Raw genomic sequence first — 20,570 nt, forward strand, 5'->3', positions numbered from 1 at the left:
TAGTATTCTAGTTCGGAAATAATATTTTTCATAATTTTGTAGGCACTGCTCTATTCTCTTTCGGCTTTCAGTGTTGGTGAGATTTCAGTTACCTTTGCATATAACCTGTATATAGCCTCTGAAACTTTAAAACTTCCCCAATGTTGTGAAATTTCATAATGGTGTTATTATTTTGGCTCTTCTCATTCAGTGTGCTGGTCACTGAGTAGATGGAAACTTAATGTCCCTGAGTTCTGGGAAATTTTCTAGAATTTTGTTGTTGATTTTTCTCCCCTTTATTTTCTCTCTTTCTGAAATTATTGTTTGGATGTTGGATTTTTTAATTGATCCTCCAAATTAGTCTCTTTTTATTTTTGTTATTTCCTTCTCTGTTTTTGTTCTGCTTTCTGGGAGCTGTTCTTGGCTATGTTTTTTAACCTTTGTTGTGGTTTTTCACTTGTGTTAATATATATATGTGTATTTGTATATTCCAAGAATTTTGTTTAGTCCTACTTTATTTATTTTTAAGATGTTATTTATTTTCAGAGAGGGGAAGGAGAAAGAGAGTGAAAGAAACATCGATGTGTGAGGGAAATACCAGGTGGTTGTCTCTCGCACGCCCCCACCTGGGGGGACCTGTCCCACAACCCAGACATGTGCCCTGACTAGGAATCGAACCTGCAACATTTTGGTTCTCAGACCAGCGCTCAGTCCGCTGGGCCATACCAGCCAGGGCAGTCCTACTTCTTTATACAGCTCTAAACAGCCTTGGTCTCCTGCAGCTGCCAGGATAAAGTGGCAATAGTTGGTTCTTTAAATTTTCCCATATGAGTCAGGGATTCCAATTGCATTAAAATACAAACCATTTTCTCCCCATCTCACAAACGCTTTTTAATTTGCTAACATCATGGATAATGAGTTATTTATTTTATTGTGGTAAGAACACTTAAGATGAGATCCACCTTTTAATAGATTTTAAGTGTGTAAGTACATTGTTCACTACGTGCAACTTGGTGCACATCAATTAATAACTGCCCGTTTCTTCCTCCCCTAGATCCCTGACAACCAAACTTCCACTCTTTAAATCTGTGAGCCATGTCTAGTGATTTAGATACCTTGTTTGTACAAGTATAATCGTGCAGTATTTGTCTTTCTGTGACTGACTTACTTCATTTAGCATAATGTCTTCAGGGTTCACTCATATTGTCACATATTGCAGAATTCTTTTTTTAAGGCTGAATAGTGCTCTATTTTAGTTTCCCCAACTATTGATTTATCCTTTTTCCTAATGAGTTGAAAATCCACCTTTGTAAGGGTGTATCATATGATATATTTCTAAACTTTGTGTTTTATTTAGCTGTCTAATCTTGTGTTAATACTCAGTGCTTTTATTATTGTAGCCTATTCACTTTTAAATACTTGGTGATGCAAGCCTTTCTTCCCTCTTCAGCCTCAGCAAACAAAATATAATTCGTTATTTCCATACTTTTTTTTTTATCCATGCAGAAATATGGCAGTTCAAGAAACTGAAGTATTTGGGGTGGGGGCAAAGTAGGGGGAAATGGGGACATCTATAATAGTGTCAACAAAATAAGTAAATATTATAAATAAACTAAAAAGAGACAAGTATTGGAAATTTAAAAATAAAGACTAGAAGAAGATGTACATAGGAAGTCAGTTGGCATAATAAACGTACTGGATTTTAACCTCTTAAGATTTTTATTTTTATCTTTTAAGGCTGCTTTTGACTTTTTGATTCAGTCATTAGACACTTGAGTGCTTGTTACTGTGCTTGTTCTCTGTGCTAGGGAAACCAGTAGCAAGCAAGGCAGATAGGACTCCTGTTCTTGGAAGCTTACTTTCTAGTTTGGGGGGCAGATAAGATAATTTCAGATTTTTTCTGACTGCTAGGAAAGAAATAGGACCACAAGATAACTTGGGGGTGGGGGAGCAGTGACGTTTCACTAGATAATATATACTAAAGGAAGACCTTTTCAGGTAGGTGACGAGCTGAGTTCTGAAGGATGAGAAAGGAGCCAGTTGTGCTTGAGACTGGAGGAATGTTTATGTGGAGACAATGGCAGATGTAAAGGTACTGAGACTCTTAACGCCTGGCTTGTTCGAGGAAAAGAGACCGCCATTGTGGCTCAGGGAGAGGGATTGAGAGGGAGACAGTGGTTTGAGGTGATGATGGAGAGGTAGGCAAGGGACAGATAATTTAGAATCTTGAAACTATGGCAGTTCAAAGGGGGGATGTGACTTAGAGAAGTTCTCACTACTAGGACTTCTTTTCTGACTTTACTCTGGTGCAAACAAAAGAAAATTTCCAAAGTCAGATTATGAGCCTGAAGAGATAATAAAAGGTAATTTTCTACCTATGTTTACAACAGGACAGGGAACTTGTCTTTCTTGTTTGCTGCATATAGCATTATGCGTGGCACAAATAAGTATTCAATAAATTTTGATAGAAGAATGCTCTTGGTACTTACTGAATGTTATTTTTTGGAGAATCTATTCACCACCAGTCTTACCAAAGTAACTATAAAGTACAGAGATTGTGAAACTTTTTTAAAAGAGAGAGCAAAACTATTTTAAAAAATTGAGAAATAACTGTGTATTTACCTTTCCAGAAAGCACCTCTTAGTGCAATATCCTGTTTGTGTTGGCAAAGTTCACCCTACTACCCATCCTGAAATCTTCGAAATCAAGTTGTATGTCCAGTATTACCCACATTTCACGAAAGAATAAACTGAAATCTACAGAGATTATTACTTAAAAGTTCTGTAGAATTCCTCTTATTCCAAGTCACGTCCTTTTGCTGTGACATTATTAGGGAAACCATATACTTACAACACAGGGTGCTGGCAAGTAAAGTTGAGTTTACCACCTGCATACTTGTTATTCCTTCACAGTACCTTTAGGAAGCATATTTAATAGTAAAAGAAGCTGGTGTGTAAAAATTTTAGAATGCATTTTATTTTACTCACTTTTTTCAAGCTGGTGACTTCAGACTTCATTATTTGTGTATGTTTTTAATATTTTTCAAGCACTGATAGCTTTCTGGGAGTATTGTATCATATCTCAGTTGTTTTAAGACTTCTATGTTTTCATTTCTGACTGGTGGAGAAATAGCAGTTTGATTGAAAGAATGAATAAAGGGATTTTCCAGCAAAGGTTTGTCTTCATAATTTTTAATTATTTAATATTTTTTTCTGATGTTAAAAAAAAATAAAAGTTTTATGAAACTTCTGGAAATAAGGCCTGAAGTAATTAGTGTCCCTCTGCATGCTATATTTTGTGTCAAATTGAAAATACTCATCTCACTGAATTTCTTCTACCTTTACATGTTATTGAGAAGTAATATGGTCCTGTTTCTTTAAAAAGTGCCAAGTGGAAGAGGCAAAGTTTGCCATGTCATTGGGACAAGAAACTAATCTCCTCTCTGAAGAGCAGGAAGGCAGTGAGACCTGTTGCTGGAGGTGGGAAGGCAAGAAGCCAACAGCAGTGTCCTCACCCTGACAGGAGTCTCTGCTGCACAGCCCTGACTCGGGCTGGGGACTCACCTTTCCCAGGGGAGGTTTGTGCTGCCTGAGCTTATTAGTGTAGGTGGATTGCTCCCAATGCAAGTAATTAAAATTTAAGTACAGTCAGAAGGTAAGTGGCCAAGCTCCTGATCAGCTAGTATCTATCTACTTTCAGGTAGAGTGGCTAGTTGTTATAAAGGAGTAGACTATGATATGAATCATAAATAATTTTTTCTACATTAAATTTCAGACTTGATAGGATGGAAATGGAGGGATGGTTCTTTTTTAAAAGTAGAAGCTTAACCCTTAGCATTTAATTCCTCTTTTAGGACATGGCTGAAGGAGGGATGAGGAATGTCCTGCTCAGTGTGTGCAAACTGTTAAGGTTTTTGTGTCAGTGATAGAGCTGTTTCAGATCCTCATTTTAATAATGAACAAATAGATACAGAGAGGTATAACCTTGCCCCCAATATGGGTGTCTGGGTTTATTAGGAGTATTAATTTGGTTTTGGTAAACTTCTCTCATCTGAGGTGCTTGAACACTTGCTTGGTGCCAGTTATTTATTTTTTTTAGCTTTCATTGCTCACCATTGGCAATGAAAAAGATCAGTTCTGCCCTCCCCCAGGGGTCTTTGATATTTTAGGGTGACAGGGGTAGGAGAGAAGAAAGCAGTTTGCAATAGCCAAACAGGATGCTAAAGCCACATCGGCTGTTTTAGTTGATGACTGGTGCTTGGGCTTGAGATAAGATGGGCTCCCTGCTAGATAGACCAGGAGCCCATGGTCTGCGCACCCACCCACAGAGCACAGGACCTCTGGTGGCTTTTGGAGATGACCTCTGTCCCAACAGATCAGAACAGCCCAAAGCATTCAAAGTAAGTAGCAATAATGTTAGAAAGGAATTGCCCCTCTTCAAGTTTGAAGTGACCGCTAAAAGTCGTCACTGGTGTTTTTGGTTTTTTTGCCATGCAGTTTCGTGTGACTTCTGAGAGACAGAGAACTCTGTTTCTGTTTGCAATGCTAAGGCTAGAACAGAGGTGGACTTTTTGGAGGACTTGGAATTGAACCTTTGTGGATATGAGCTAGCCCAGTATTTCCCACATTGGCAATATTCTTGACCTTAGGGAAAAAACCTCTTTTCTTATTATAAATAATCCATGTGTACTTTTATGCCAGTCTTGCCATTCCTTAATTGCTGTACTTGTAAGTTACTTCAGACTTTACCCTCAGGGAAACTGCTCAACTTAGAAAAATTATCCATGTATCCATGAACAGCTAACATAAGTTTTTTGTTTAATGTAGTGGATAAATACACATATTTGGGCCTTTTGTTTCTGCAGTTACCCTGACATAAGAATCAGTTGCCAGATACTGTTTGAGTGGAGGTGTGAGTCTTATGATTGTCCCCTTAATCTCCTGGTTCTGAACACAGGTGGCTCAGTGCTGAATTGTTTCTGTGAAGTTTATGGAGCTGATTCCTCCCTTTGAATTCTCTTTCTAGCCTGACAACCCTTAAGGACAGTTGAAAATTTGTCTTTTAAACAGGTCTATTGTTAACATAAATAAGTAAACTATATGTCTCATTAATAAAAGTTACTTTCAGGGTAGTTGCTAGTAAGACTTGGCATAAAAGTACACTGGTAAGAACAATTACAGTGTTCCCCTGGCTGGTGTGGCTCAGTGGATGAAGCGCACCAAAGGGTCGCAGATTGGATTCCCAGTCAGGGCACATACCTGGGTTGCAGGCCAGGTCCCCAGTTCGGGGCATGCGAGAGGCAACCACACATTGATGTTTCTCTCCCTCTCATTCTCCCTACCTTCCCCTCTCACTAAAAATAAATAAATAAAATCTTAAAAAAAAAATTACAATGTTAAATATTTCTGTATATGCCAAACAAGCAGTTAAAGTGAGCTCACAATTTTTACAGTGGATTTTGGACTATAGAGTTTGAGGCCTTAGCTTTTTGGGGTTGCTAATCAAAAAATGTAGTTTATTAATGTGTATTTTTCTCCCTTCTCATAATCTTCTCAGCTGTTATGCAGTATTCATGCTTCTAAAAACAAGTTGATGAAACAGCCCACAGTAAGATTGGTATTTTGGACTATTCATGTCCTGTAATGAGGAAATATTTTAACGTTATACTTTGGAATTTCCTTAAAATGTCTTTGAACTTAAATTGGGGTGATTGTTATTTGCTGATAAATGACTCTCCTTTCAGACTTATTTGCAGAACACAAATGGACAAGCATGTAGAGGGTCAGCTATTTGGTCCCTTCATTGCATGTTTGGTGTGTTTTTGTTTTTTTGGTGGTTTGTTTGTTTTTTTGGTTTACACAACATTTATTTTTCACAGTTCTGAGGACTGGAAGTCCAGGATCAGGGTGGCAGCATGGTTGGGTTCTGGTGAGAGTGCTCTTCTTGGCTTGTAGACAGCCTTATTCTCGCTGTATCCTCACATGGCAGAGATATCTCTTTGTCTCCTCTCCTTATAAGGGTAGTAATCCCAACATGAAAGCCCCACCGTCATGACCTCATCTAACCTTGATTACCTTCTGAAGGCCCCATCTCCAAATACCTTCATATCACATGGTGGGATAGGGCTTCAACATCTGAATTGGGGGTAGGGGACACATTCGATCCATAGTATGTATGTATGTATTATTACATATAGTATATACGCAAAAGTCATGGCAGGGATAGTTTTTCAGTCTTGAATTCATGTGGTCCTCCTTGAAGCCCAGAGATGTACAAAGTATCTGGGTGGGTAGGTCATATTACAAGCAGAGAAGTCTAGGATTCTATACTTTGAAGGAAAATAAGGCACAAATTCATCTTCACTGCCATGTCTGTCTGCACCAGGCTAAAAATGGTGGTTTAAAAAAAGGCCAGCTGAAGAGCTGATCAGTTTGGAAGAGTGATGTCTCGTTATTGTCAGGGTAGGAGTAAAGTGTGAGAAGACCAGAGAAGAAAGATAGGCCAACAGCCCTGGATGAAACAGACAGATGGACTTTTTCACCACCTCAGTCCCTCAGTAGTGCCCAAGCTGAGTCTGTTCTTTTCCCCTTCGGGTTTGTGTTTAAGCATCTGAACAAAGGGCATCCTCTGGTGCCCTTTTGTACAGACGATCCAAGACCCTTCCTTGCTCATCAGCTCCTCGAGGCTCTGGGCCACTTTGGCTGTGGCTTTACCTCATTCCTCCTGCTGAAAGATGAAATCAGGAGCAGCCCAGTCCCAGGGAGGCTCCATCTCCCGGCTCTCCTTCCCTCTAACTTTAGACAAAACCATGCCACCCTCACCAGTTTCACTTAATTGCTTCCTTTTACATCTGTGGCTATCTGAAACTTGGTACTTTTGGTGGAACAGAAATGAAGGGTCTGCTTGAGTCTTCTTTGTGAAGAGGTTATATTCCTCTTGCACTTTTTGAGAACTTGGAGAAGGGACCACTCCAAATGCATGTTTGGGTTTTTAAGGAAAGGATTCTCTGGTGTTTTAGGGAAAAGGTATGGGAAAATAGCTGCAGAGACTGGCAGTATCCACACAGACTTACTAGGTTAGGCCGTGAATGGAGCCTACCTGCACGGAGTTGATTGTTTTTGAAGATGGATGATGGGCACATTTGGGTTTCTTACATTATCTTTTTCTGCTGTTGTATATGTTTGAATCAACACTTCCATAATAAAAACGACTTTTAAAAAATAGAGCCCAGTTGAGTATAAGGCTGGCCTTTCTTAACCTTCTTTAAAGTTTTGAAAGAACAAAACAACTCCATTGTAGTAAATCTCCTGAATTGGACTTTTAGTGATTGAAGTCAGTTTTATTTATTTAGGGTCATGTGGGAATTACTATGTTAGATTTTAAAAATCTCTTAGAAATAAAATAGGTAGACATTTCGATTTTACATTAAGGATAAAAGAATCAACAGCATTATCTATGAATGTCACCAAGTCTTTTTTAGCATAATGTAGGAAGCCATTTATGTGATTACTAAACAATTATATGTAAAGTAAGAAGCAAATGGTCCATCCTTTCTTCCTTTCTGTACCTTTCTTCCTGCTCCACAGAGGTAACCACTGTTTACAGTTTGCTTCATGTGCTTGTATAGATATGGCTTTATTTATTGATTGATTTTATAGAGAGGGGAAGGGAGGGAGAAAGAGAGGGAGAGAAACATCAATGTGTGGTTGCCTCTTGCTCGCCCCCAGCTGGGGATCTGGCCCGCAACCTAGGCATGTGCCCTGACCGGAAATCAAAACAGCGACCTTTTGCTTTGTGGGACAATGCCCAGTTAACTGAGCCATACTGGTCAGGGCATAGAGGTGTCTTATATGTACACCTATACCTACATATTACACATTTTTAAAGCAAGTTCTACCAAATTCCATATAACGCACTATTTAAAGTTTGAGAATTCTAGTGATAATTTTTTTTACCCTAGAGATACCCACAGCTGCTCTTTATTCTGTTTCCCTCTTCCCTCCATCTTACACAGGAGAGGGTAATCTCCTGAGAAAAGCATAAAATAGTAAACATGTTTAGTATTTCACCTGAGCTCTGCTTTTCTACCCGTAACTACCCAGAGGCATACAAAGCAGAAATCAGGCCCACTGCTTTGCCTACAGTCCTTTGCAAATTGTGAATTTCTTTTCTTTTTTTCTTTAATTTTAATTTTATTTATTGATCTTAGAGAGAAACATCAATTTGTTTTTCCACCCATTGATACATTCATTGGTTGACTCTTGTATGTGCCCTGCCTAGGGATTGAACCTGCAACCTTGGCATGTCAGGGTGACACCCCAATCACCTGAGCTATCAGGCCAGGGCTGTATCTTTTTTTTTCTTCTGTTGTTGTTGTTTCGGTGTGACTATGAGGATGGGTTTATTAAAGATGGGGACAGTGAAACAAGAAAGGGCTTAGCGTAAGAGAAGCAATAGGAGAGCCTAGGCGGGGCTGCCTTAGCTCACTGGGAAGTCACAGAAAAGAGGGGATTTGGGGACAGGTTCAGGGGATCAGCCTGGGACAAGCTTCCAGCTGCCTATTGCCTTTGAGTTTAGGAGACATGTGCCTGTGAAGAAAGAAGTGGGGGAAGAAGGAAAAGTGAATGGTGTCGGCTGCTCCTTGAAAGGAGAGTGTGCGTGTATCTTTTCTTTATCTCCATCTTTTGTGTCTTTTTCCCTAAGAATTTTCTAAAGGAACTAGGGTACTAGCTAGAACTGTTTTGAAAAAGGAGGAAGTTAGCTGAGTGTCATCCCACAAAGTGAAAGGTTATCTGTTGGATTCCCAGTCAGGGTACATGGTTGTGGGTTCAGTCCTCATTAGGGTCACATACAAGAGGCCACCAACTGATCCATGTTTCTCTCTCACATTGCTTTGTCCCTCCCTTCCCCTCTCTAAAAATAAATTTAAAAAATCTTTTTAAAACTACTACAAAGCTATAGTAATCAAGACTGTGGTATTGGCATAAGCGGAAACATGACAGATTAATGGAATAAAATTGAAAGTACAGAAATGAACCTTCATGTTTATGATCCGTAGATTTTTTTCTTTCTTTCTTTCTTTCTTTTTTTTTTTTTTTAACAGCTGGCTGTAGCTTTCCTAGTTTAGGCTTTCTGAAGTCATCTGTAGCAGAAATATTCCTGCCATCTTTGGCAAGGGACTTGTTTTTGCACTGGATGTTCTGAGATTTCAGGTAGAGCCTATGTACATTTTCTGCATATGTTATAAGTTAGAGATAGGGGAAGGGGAGGAGAGCCGTTGGCTGCTTTAGTTAAGCCTCTGAGCTCCTGTGGTTCAAGGTAATTATGCTTCTGAGATTGATTTTTATTTTTAACCAGTCAAATTCACAAGAGACTTGATGGGAGAGGTATGCCATGGGGATAAGCCATAAGGTAACGGAGGCTCCATGGCTCCGGCATAATGTTATTGTTTGCATTCTGAATTTAACGAGCTATAGAACTTTGGGCGAGGACACGTTATCAACTCTGTAAGTCCTCATTTCCTCTTCTGTAAAATGGGTATAGCATAGCACTTAATGAAGTTCGTGTGTATAAATGAGATAATGCTGAAGAGTCCTAGCTTTTTGTCTGGCACATCTTAGTAAATGTTAGCAATTGTTATTGATAAAGTACCAGGGACTCAATTTCCAGTGGATACCGACCTACCAGGAAAGCCAGTGTTTGCTTAGGGCAGTCTTTTCTGGTAGAAGGGTCCATCCAGAGACTAAATTCCAAGTTAGAAGGGTATTTGATGAACATATTCAATATAGAACAGGAGGAGCTAGACGTTCTTAAGTAGGTCAATCAAATCAGGGTAGCTGAATTATCCTACTTGAGGAAATGATATATCCTAGCCTTTTAAGAGAGTCCAATTTAAAATCCTTTCCCCCATTGTCAACATAAATATTCTATAAACTTTACATGGCTAAATACAAATGACACTCCACCCCCCGACCCCCAGTCTTTCTCAGCCAGAAGCAGGGCAAAAATCTTGGTTAACTTTTAGGTTGGAACTCTGGTCCCCCTACTTCTAGGTGGGCATGTTTCTTTTTAAAAACTAAAAAATATATATGTTTATAGATTTTAGAGAGGGAGGGGGAGGAGGAGAGAGGGAAATATCGATTGGTTGCCTCCCATACATGCCCTGACTGGAGATTGGATTCACATTCTTAGGTACATGCCCTGACCAGAAATTGAAACCACAACCTTTTGGTGTATAGGACGATGCTCCAACCAGCTGAGCCACCCTGGCAAGGGTTATGTGGATATTTTTCTTTAGATAATTATTATGGGTTATTAAACCTTGGCCACCTTTGTCTCTGGACTTCAATTTCCTACTTTAGTATTCATTATTTATTACTAAAACTTGTATGTTTATATACTCATAGATGATGTGCATTTCAGTGTTTTAGTGTATCTTAGTGGTATTTACTTCTTAAATTAGAGTCTTATGCTGAGATTTTTGCATCTCTTTTTTGAGGGTTATTTCTTGGAAAGATTTCCATAGGTGATAGCTCTTAACCTTTGTTTTGACCATTAGTTTCCTTTTAAAGGGTGATATTTATTGATCCTGTCCTGAAGTTCTTAGGCTTAGATCTTATTTGAGACCTGTAACACTTTTGCTTCCTTGAACTAATACTTGGCTTTTCTGTCATGATACCTTGGAGTAAGAATTTGTAATGAAAGTTTTGTGATAAAGGTACTTCTATGCTTTATTGCTGCAGGGGAGCAGGTGCTGCTAGAAAAAGAGGCTCGTGTTTATCAGAATACCTCAAACATGGTTTGGTCTTTAATTGGTTGTAATGTCGACATTGAAATGGGAGTTAACACCATGAGAATGCTCCTGATATGCCTTTTAAGGTACATGAAATTTCTTGAAATTGAATATATCCTGCAAGATAATGAGTTTGAGAAAAGGAAATCAAAAGAGTGATTTGCCCAGCAAAGCCCTATATAGACATTAAATTACAGTAGTGAAGCCATTTAAAACACTTAGGTGAGGGGAGATAGAAGAGGCTATCGGGGGGATAAACAGTGATGGAAGGCGACGTGGGGTGGTGAGCACACAATACAATATACAGGTGATGTATCACAGAATTGTACACCTGAAACCTATATAATTTTATTAATCAGTTTCACCACAATACATTCAATTAAAAAAACACATGTAGATATCCAGAACTCAAACTGTTTGCCACAGGCACTAATTTCCTGGCCCAATTCAATTTCCATATCCTTCCATGGGTTAAGAGAGCTTTAAAGGACTTAGTTTTGAATTGATTTGACATTTTAGGGTGGCTGTGGGTCTGTTTTATGTTACTATTTTGTTTTCAAGTTACAGTGTTTTTGCCTTGCATTTTTATTTGCTTGACTGGTAGTGAATCTTCTTTCTATAAAAATAAACAGTTATGTATTTTCTGAGAAGACCTTTTTGAATATAAGCCTAATACTTATGCAAGATACTAGTGTGGTTTCTATGTAGCCTAGCCATGTAGGTTGTCAAGGTTGGAACCCCAGGGTAGCCTATTGGGAGGCTTTATTTGGCACTACTTAATTTTAGAAACCTAATCTCCTGCCAAATATAACCTCTCAATAGGCTACCCACAGGTTTCCAAACATGGGGCAAACTAGTAAATACTCCCAAAATGTTTGTTGTAGTGAATTCAGCAGACATCTATCATGTGCTGAGTACAATGCTGGTAGAGCACTGGGGACACTAAGAAGAAACTTAATCTGGAGTGAGAAAGGGAGAGGAGTAATTTAATTCTTTCTTATCTTTGAGGGGTTTTGATTTAGAGAAGCTTGCTTTGGCCTTCTCTGCCAATATTATTCCCTTTTCTTGGAGTTGAAAAATAAGATCTGTGTTTTGAATGCTGTAAAAGCCATGTAATTATATATCTTAAGACCTTTATTGCATTTTGTTTTAAGTAAAATGCATCTCTTCTTCCAAGAGCTGTGTTCTTTCAAGGACCATTGATCTGCCTGGTAATTAGACAAGTGGTTTGCATGGAGAAGGCCTGGGCTTTGAAAGGGGTGATGGGTCTGGAAACTGTCCTCTGAAGTGGCTCTGCAGAGCAGTTTGAAAATGAACCCTTGCTCCAAGTGACAAAATTGTGTCAAATGATTTCAAAGGGCTGTTTGAAATAATACACTTGGGGCCCTGGTTGGTATGGCTCAGGATTGAGTGCTGGCCTGCGAACCAAAGTGTCGCCGGTTTGATTCCCAGTCAGGGCACATGTCTGGGTTGTGAACCAGATCCCCAGTTGGGGTTGTACAAGAGGCAAACACACATTGATGTTTCTCTCCCTCTGTTTCTCCCTCCCTACTCTCTCTAAAGATAAATAAATAAAAATCTTTAAAAAAAGAAAAGAAATTCTACACTTGAGTTTTAAATAAAAAGGGTTGGGGGGGACGACAAAACAATAGTTGTATAAATATAAGATGGAGGACATCTTGCATTTGAAGAAGGTTTATGAAAAAGAACCTCGGCGCTTTAGTGACTCAGAGCCCACTCTGGATCAACATGTGGTATGGCTGCCAGAAAGAGAAATCTTAGAATCCATTAATAGTGTTTAAATAATTCTATATTTGGTCACATTTGGAGAATCACATTAAGTTGAGTACAGCAAGTGAAGGAGAACAAACAAGAATTGATTCATTGGCATAGTGGGTAATAATGTGGATATGAAACCATGTCATCTGACAACTGTTGCCAAGTTGAGGATAATCTGGGTCATACTAGGCCCTTAACTGGGAGTTTAGGAACTAGGTCTTACTATTTCTGCATCCAACTTGCCAAACACATAATATGAGGGAGCCCCCTCCCCCACGAAAAAAAGAACCCAAGAATTTATTAAAAATTGTGTATTTATTCTTACATGTTTAAACTTCAGTTCACCTTCAAAGTACTCTCCATCTGATGCAATACAACTATTGAGACGTTTTTTCCACTGCTCAAAACAATTTTTGAACTCTTTGATTTTGATGCCCTGTAGTGCTTCTGCTGTTTTTTTCTTTCTTTTTCTTTCACCTCTTCCACATGGTAAAATGTTTCCCTTTGAGGACTTTTTCACTGGGAAACAAAAAAAAGGTGCTCGGTGAATAGGAAGGGTGGGGCATGTTTTTGGTCAAAAACTGCTGAACACTCAGTGCAGTGTGATCAGGTGCGCTCATAAATCACCCGTCATGAAATGGGCAAACGTGTTGAGTCTTCAAAAAAAATTTCACTGAAGCTAAATGGAGCCTCTCACACTGTCAGCTGCTACACAGATACAGATAGGTTCCTGGAATACTCACTTAGTGGGTAAAGCCTGTACTACAAAGGGCCTGCCCTCCAGTAAATAATTTCGGTTTTGATCCTGCCTATCAATAAATATTAACTGTTGATCAAAGCTGTCAAATAGACCGTATTGATCACTAGGTGGATTCTTTTATAATGCTAGTGTAGGAACATGTCTACCTTACCTTAATTGTGAGAATAATTTTACCCGAGACAGTTGTGTTGAGAAGTCATATTTTTACCTAAGGCGTGTGTCATAGCCATGAGCTGTCATGTTATGCCATAGTTCTGTAGGGACTGCATTTTTTTGCACAGTGTTCTTAATGAAACAGCATGTCCAGCCAGGAAGAGTAGGCATTATTGAAGAAGTAAGACTTCCTTTTGGGGAAATTATAGTTTGAACAGAAACCAAACATGTAAAAGGTGCTAAATTGATTTTCGAGGTAGTATTTGTCTGTCTTACTTCCCATCATATTTTTAGAGCACAGACATGGAAGGAATGTCAGAAGTGGGAAAAGCTGTGTGTATGTGAAGTTTGAAGGCCTTCCATACAGAACTGAGAGTTGTTTTGAATGAATTTTGGTAATTTTATCAGCTGGCTTTAGTTACAATTATTCCTACCTTATACCGATATTATATATTTATGTATATTGAGAGAAGAAACTTCACATCTTTTGGATACTTCCCTTTTTCATGTGACTTGCTCTTTTAAATTAGAAACTTGTTTTAATTATTATAAATAAGGCTTACGGTCCAAAACAGATACAGACTTATGAAAATTAATGGTTAAGACTTGGACTCTATTTGACAATTTTTCTAAAGATATGCATATATCATTTACATAAAAAGAATGAGAGGTAACATCTTTCATTAGTTATTGTCTTTACAATTTATAATGTTGCCATATCACATAGTGGATAGATTTGTTCTATCAAAATGTCTTTTTTAAAATAGTAAACTAGTGTGAATATATGTTCAGCCTGAATAATAAAGAAATGCAGATTAGAACAGCTATGGAGTGCCAACATTAAATTATTGAACATAAATAAGATTAATAAAACCTCTTATATTAGGTTCTGCATAGAAAACCCACACACATTGCTGGCAACTCTGTAACTTGTTCCTATTTTTCCTTTCCTTTTTATGGTTTTTTTAAATTGTATTTTTTCCAACTTGTTCTTTCTTAATCTTAAGGTGACAGCTTTAAATATCACCTCTTGATCATCCTTTCTAAATAATTACCACACTGCATATATTTGCCGACATAATGTTTTCTTTGTCTTCTTTCTAGTACTTACCAGGATTTGTAACTACAATTTTGCTTGGTTGCTTATTTATCTGTGTGTACCTAGATTATAAACTCCATAAAGGCAAGGACCAAGTCTACTTTAATTTACCATTGTTTACCTATTGTCTAGATAGAGTCCTTCTGAATGAATCAGGTGTTTCATTGATTTATTTCCACCTGTGGTTTGTATTGTCCAAAGTTATTCCACTTAATTCTCAAGGTATAATGGTGTTTTAAAAATTAGTTTCAGCCCTGACCAGTGAGGCTCAGTTGGTTGGACGTCGTCCTGCAAAGGGAAAGGTCGTGGGTTCGATTCCCAGTCAGTGCACATGCCAGGGTTGCGGGTTCTGTCCCCCATTGGGGTGCATGCGAGAGACAACTGATTGATGTTTCTCTTTCACATCTATGTTTCTCTCCCTCTCTTTCTACCCACTTCCCTTATCTCTAAAAGTAAATAAAGTCTTTTAAAACATAAAAATTAATCAGTTTTAATCCACATTAAAGAAGTTGCAGTAGTATGTGGGGGTGGTATTGCAGTATTCCCACTCTTGAGTATACTTGCCAGTTCTAGTAAGTTTAATATATGTAGACGTGTTAAGTTTGGTTCTGTATGTATTTAGATGACAACTTTTTCTCTTAATGAAAATTAACTTCTTAATTTTCCAGTTTCTGGGGGTTGAAATGACTATTAACTTTTCCACTGTAACCCTTTCTTTTTCTTTTAAAGTTTGACATTGTCCACCTGTTGTGTAACTGATCTAAAGGATTTTTATTTCTGGCCCAAGCTAAAATTGAAGATGAGACAGAGATGTTGCTAGGCAAAGCTGTGTCCCTAAACTTGTGACAGAAAAAAACCATTCAGCAAGAATGAACCCAGAGAACCCCAAAAATGCTTGAAGGCCAATAAGCAAAGCAAATATATTTTTATTATTCAGTTTCTATAAGTTACCCGTTTATACCTCCACCTCCTATCTCTGAGTAACTTACTACTCTACCCTGGCTTCATACAGTGACACTGCTGCCAAAACTTGGCTCCAAGTCTCTGTGACCTTGGTAGAGCACACAACAGATTGGTCCTTTTGGCAGGATCTAGACTGTAAGTCTTCGGTGTCCTCATTAAGCAGTCTCTTCTTTGTCACACTTTGTCTGGCTTCCTAGCGGTTTCTTAGACCTCTGTCACTTGTGTCTCTGAGATTGTGGTGGTTTCTACTATGAGTTGGAGTTAAAGCAGCTTCCTGGACTTTCTGCCTTTCTAGAAGTTCTTAAAATTCATATTTGAAACTTGAATATAATAATTCAAAACAAATACCACCTTTCTATCTTTTGCCTCCTTTACCACATCCTAAACTTGGTAAGAGTGGAGGAGATGCATATTATTTCTACGGATCTGTGAATGACTTGTGTGTGGAATAATAGTTATTAAGAACACTGGCTTGCAGCCAGGTTGGCTGGGTGTAAATCTGTAAAATGGAACATAATGATGCCCTCTTTGAGGATAAAATTAAGTTCATAAAAAAACATTAAAAAACTTTTTGTTAACAAAAGTTCATAAATAACAGAAGTAAAACCAATTAATTGCTGAAGTAGTTATTAGTAAAAGCACAATTTGCAAACCAGGAGCACTCAAACCAAAACATGTTTGAGGCTCAGGGATATATATTGTTACAAAGCAGCATAATTATATAGTGAGAAAACTGACTGTTCTTCACAGTAATTGGTTATAATATTAGAATTTTCATTTGTTACTTCATATCAACCTTGGGAAACAGTTCAAGTTTTGTTTTGATTTCTAGAGGCATAAGCAAGAAATGGCACAGGTCAAGGTAGTCTTGCAAATAAGCTAAATTAAGCTTTATTTGTATGACTGCACTGATTTTGTCTGCTTGGGGGAATTTCAAGGCTGGTTTCCGTTTTTTATTTTAATACTTTTGGGCATTAAGTAAATAAGAAAGATGAGATTTCTGCTGGTAGAAAGCTTACTTCTGATAGCTGGGTAAAGATGAAAAAACAAAAAAGTAAACAAGATAGTTTTCAGGTACTGGATTGTGTTCTCTGGAGAAAGAAAACAAGGTACTGGATTAGACCCTAGAGAATGGGTAGCTCCTTTTGATTGGATGGCCAGGGCAAACCGCTGATCAGATAGCTTTTGAGCTGAGATCTCAAAACAAGGAAATCTGTGAGGTAGGAGAGGCTGAAATATTTGTTAGTTATTATATTCCCTTCACAAGCTTAGGAGCAGCATTACTTAAAATAATCGTTTTCTGAGCAGTGAGACAGCGAGCTGTGATGGCGTGAGCCCTCGAGCTGCGGCCTGGTTTGGCTCTTTCCTCGCTTTGTGATCTTTGACAGGTCCTTTATTGTCCCTGGTCTGTGGTAGACACGTGCTTTAGCACTTGAAGTTTTTTCTCCTTGGAAGATGCCCAAAGTTCTAGTAGGGTATAAAGAAGAATAAATAAGTCATCTTGACAGTGTACCTTGCTGACCAAACCCAGTGGTCACTTGTCAGGGCAACTCTGAGGCATTCTGTCCATTCCTGTGGTGGGGGAAAGAAAAGCAAAAGGACAATTTTTGTTTTTTCATGGGAGAAAAATGACCCTAAAAGAAGGTTGATGGTAATGACTAGCTAGAAGAAAGTGATGGTGGTTCACTTTATAAATTACTTTAGTCCTGTGTTTATGAATTAATATCCTGTATTTTACCAGCTGTAGTATGTACATGTATGGTATTAAAATATATGAGAATACTCTTACAGTTTTAAAACCTGAGCCACACCGCCAGGGCTTAAAAGCTTTTCCTTAGAGATAAATATTAAGGATATGCTTCACAACTTCAAGGTCCAGGGATTAGAGAAATGGTCATATGTGTGCCATTTCCAAGATAGACCATAACCAAAATATCACTGCATATGGTTTCTTCTTTTAGAACTGGGAAAAACTTGTCCCAGGTCATTTCAGGTTATCTAACTTAGTTCACAGAACTTGTTTGCATATTGAGAAAAGACTGTGCACCAAATATTGCTAGCTCTTCTCTGTTTTGCCTGTGTTTTATAGTGTTCTCTGGTTTGAGTTACAGTCAAGTTTTCCATTTGCTGGCTTAGAAGTCAAATCCTTTCTGATGAAAGGCCAAAGAGGTTTCCTTTTAATCAGTTATTTCATCTGTATTTTTTTAAAAAAATTGTTTCTAATTGTCCAGAGAAGTTAAGTTTGCAAAGGGACCCACCCACTCATTTGTTTGAATCTATTTTCTTACATTAGGTATAATTGAGAAGAGACTGATCCTTTCTACAGAGATGTCAAAAACAAACAAATCAAAGTCTGGATCTCGTTCTTCTCGCTCAAGATCTGCATCAAGATCTCGTTCTCGTTCATTTTCGAAGTCTCGATCCCGAAGTCGATCTATCTCTCGTTCAAGGAAGCGCAGGCTGAGGTAAGTGGGTGTGATTGTATATTGAGATTATCATTGCATTGGGCCAGATGGGTCTTTGGAGATCTTCTGTTAGATTTTTTTCTGTGAATGTCACATGGAGGGTGGGGGGTTAGTTGGCTTGAAGTGGTGGTTGGGCTGTAAGATATTCCAGGGTTTCTTCAAATGCAGTGAATCCAAATCAGCTTTCCTTGCCATACTGTTTGTCTAATTCCTTTCCTCCTCTGCCAGCACACACTATTTCTCATCTACTTTGGAAGAAAGAATGTTTTTTAAAAAATTTGAGCTCTTCAAATCTCTACATCTGATTATTTTTCAGTGAAGTATTTTTTGGAGGCTTGGACCCAAGTTTATATTCATCAGGAAAGAGAAGATAAACTAAGAGGATTAATATAGTATGATCAACATTGCACGGAAAAGAAGTCTTAACCCACTAAAATAAATGTTAAAAAACTTATCAGGAGTCATTTGTATTCACATGTGCTGGTTACTAACAAGCTGCATCTATTTAGTAAACTCATCTTAAAACTGATTTTAAAAAGTCATTATTATAGACATCACTTTGTTTTACTAAATGTGCAAATAATTATTTTTAATTTATTGCTAATTTTTGATTCAGTCAGTTTTCACACCTTTAGGTGGGATTTTCCTATTTCAATTATGTCTTGGAATAGGACGCCAAACCTCCAGTGTCTTTTCCTCTTGATGTGTTGTGAGTTGGGTTTTTCATTCTTTCAGACTTTTAATTTTCTTCTGTGAGTAAATAAGAACCTTTCAGTAGGTACAAGTTTCTATATGTGCATTAGGGAAAGACTGATATATTTAAATACCAAAGGGGGGGGGAATCTTTGTACAATATCATTTTTGGTCAGAATTGCACTAGGCAAGATGGTAATTTCTCAACTTTGCCACTTGGAACCCCTCCTGTTTATTTCTGATGGTTTTCTAGAATCCTTTCCTTCCTACCTTTCTCTCTCTTTCTCTCTTTCTTCCTTCCTTCCCTTCCCCTTCCCCCTTTCTTTTTTATTCTCATCTGAGAACATGCTTACTGATTTTAGAGAGGGGGACAGGATGGGGAGAGGGAGAGAAACATTAATCAGCTGCTTCTTGCACATGCCCCAACCGGGTCTCTAACCTGCAACCCAGGTATGTGCCCTGACCAGGAATTGAACACACAGCCTTTGAATTTATGGGACAATGCTCCAACCAACTGAACCACACTGACCAGGGCTAGAATTCTTTTCTTAAATGAATTGATTGTGAAATTTAAAATAAACCTCAGGAAAAGTTGTTATTAAAAGCTTTATTTTTGATAGTTCCATAGTAGTTCTAAAAGAGCCTGTTAAACAAATGGTTGGTGGGACTTTTTTTTTCTTGCCTCCTAACAAGTTAATTTCTGAAATGGAATCTGTGAGAAACCTATCTGAAAATTAATTTTAGACCAGAGGTTGAATGAAGAGTAGGTGTGCATAAGTATTGATGACTCCAATACAGTGTGGAACAGGAAGTTAGAAATTTTGAGTCTTTCCCTCAAATAAAATAAATATTAGGTTTTTTTTTTTAAAAGATAACATTACACCTTGAGGGCAACCACCCTTACTTTTTCTTTTTCTCTCATGTTTTTTGGGGCATGCATTTTCATCCCAAACTTTGTTCAAGCCCTAGTCAAGCCTAATCGTGTTAGAGCCTATATAAGTAAAATTTTATCCCATCTTTTCAACCTCAACAAAAAAAGTAGAGGAAAAACCGACTAAATAAATTTACACCTGTGTCAAGAAGTTACTAGCAGGACCTTGGGACTGAGCGAAGACTCTTGGTAACTCTGACCTTGCACCCAGAGTCTTTTGGTTTGGCCCAATTAAACCTCAATTTTAGCTCCTTTGGTTCTGAAAGGTAACATTTTAAAACTTATCTAGTAAATGGAAACTAAGTAATTGGTTCCAAAACAAGAGGCTGTACAACCAAAACCGAGACAAAATAGAACTGACACAAATCAAATTGAAAAATGTTAACCACCTTTGAAGTATTTGTGATAACTCTAACTTTGGGCATATCTGTCGGGACAAGGCTCTTTCCCTTATTCTGCAGGTCGTTTGGCATGGTCATTGACTTGGCAAATGAGGGAAAAATATCTTAGGCAGGCAATATGTGCTGGGGTAGGTCTAGAGCCACTCTGTGCTATCTTATACCTAGAAGATTATTGTTTTGGAGGAATTTCTCTACTAGTAAACATGTTTTTATACATGATTCTAGTCTAATGTCTTTGTTTTTTAGAAACAGATAAATTTGCCACTGGATATTCAATTCTTATTTCTGGCTTATCTGTTTCATGATTTTTTATTTATTTTTTTCCTTTTGTTTTCCTTCTCCTGCAAGGGAAGTGTACTATTCAGGGAGTTTGAGAAACCATGCCTTTAAACTAACTTAACTGCTGAGTTCTACAGAATTGGGGAAAATTGATTGTTTTCTTGTATTTCACAGACAGTAGCCTTTTAAGTGACTTTTTGTAAATAACTTCATTTGCAATCTGCAGAAACTCATGTTCCCGCCATGTGTGCAGTGACTGCGGGTTTGGATGCATAT

At 38.0% G+C, this 20,570-nt stretch overlaps 1 protein-coding gene across 1 annotated transcript in view; it reads left to right on the plus strand.

Moving 5' to 3' along the window:
- Positions 1-20,570, plus strand: part of THRAP3 (thyroid hormone receptor associated protein 3) — a 48,799-nt gene that overhangs the window by 11,884 nt on the left and 16,345 nt on the right. The window contains exon 3 of the mRNA XM_090269119.1: positions 17,819-17,990. Coding sequence (XP_090125245.1) covers positions 17,854-17,990 — 137 coding nt within the window. The 5' untranslated portion in view covers positions 17,819-17,853. The remainder of the gene's footprint in view (positions 1-17,818; positions 17,991-20,570) is intronic.

This window comes from Furipterus horrens, unplaced genomic scaffold, assembly GCF_987537825.1.
Source record: "Furipterus horrens unplaced genomic scaffold, mFurHor1.1.pri manual_scaffold_3, whole genome shotgun sequence".
In the NCBI taxonomy this organism is placed as follows: domain Eukaryota; kingdom Metazoa; phylum Chordata; class Mammalia; order Chiroptera; family Furipteridae; genus Furipterus; species Furipterus horrens.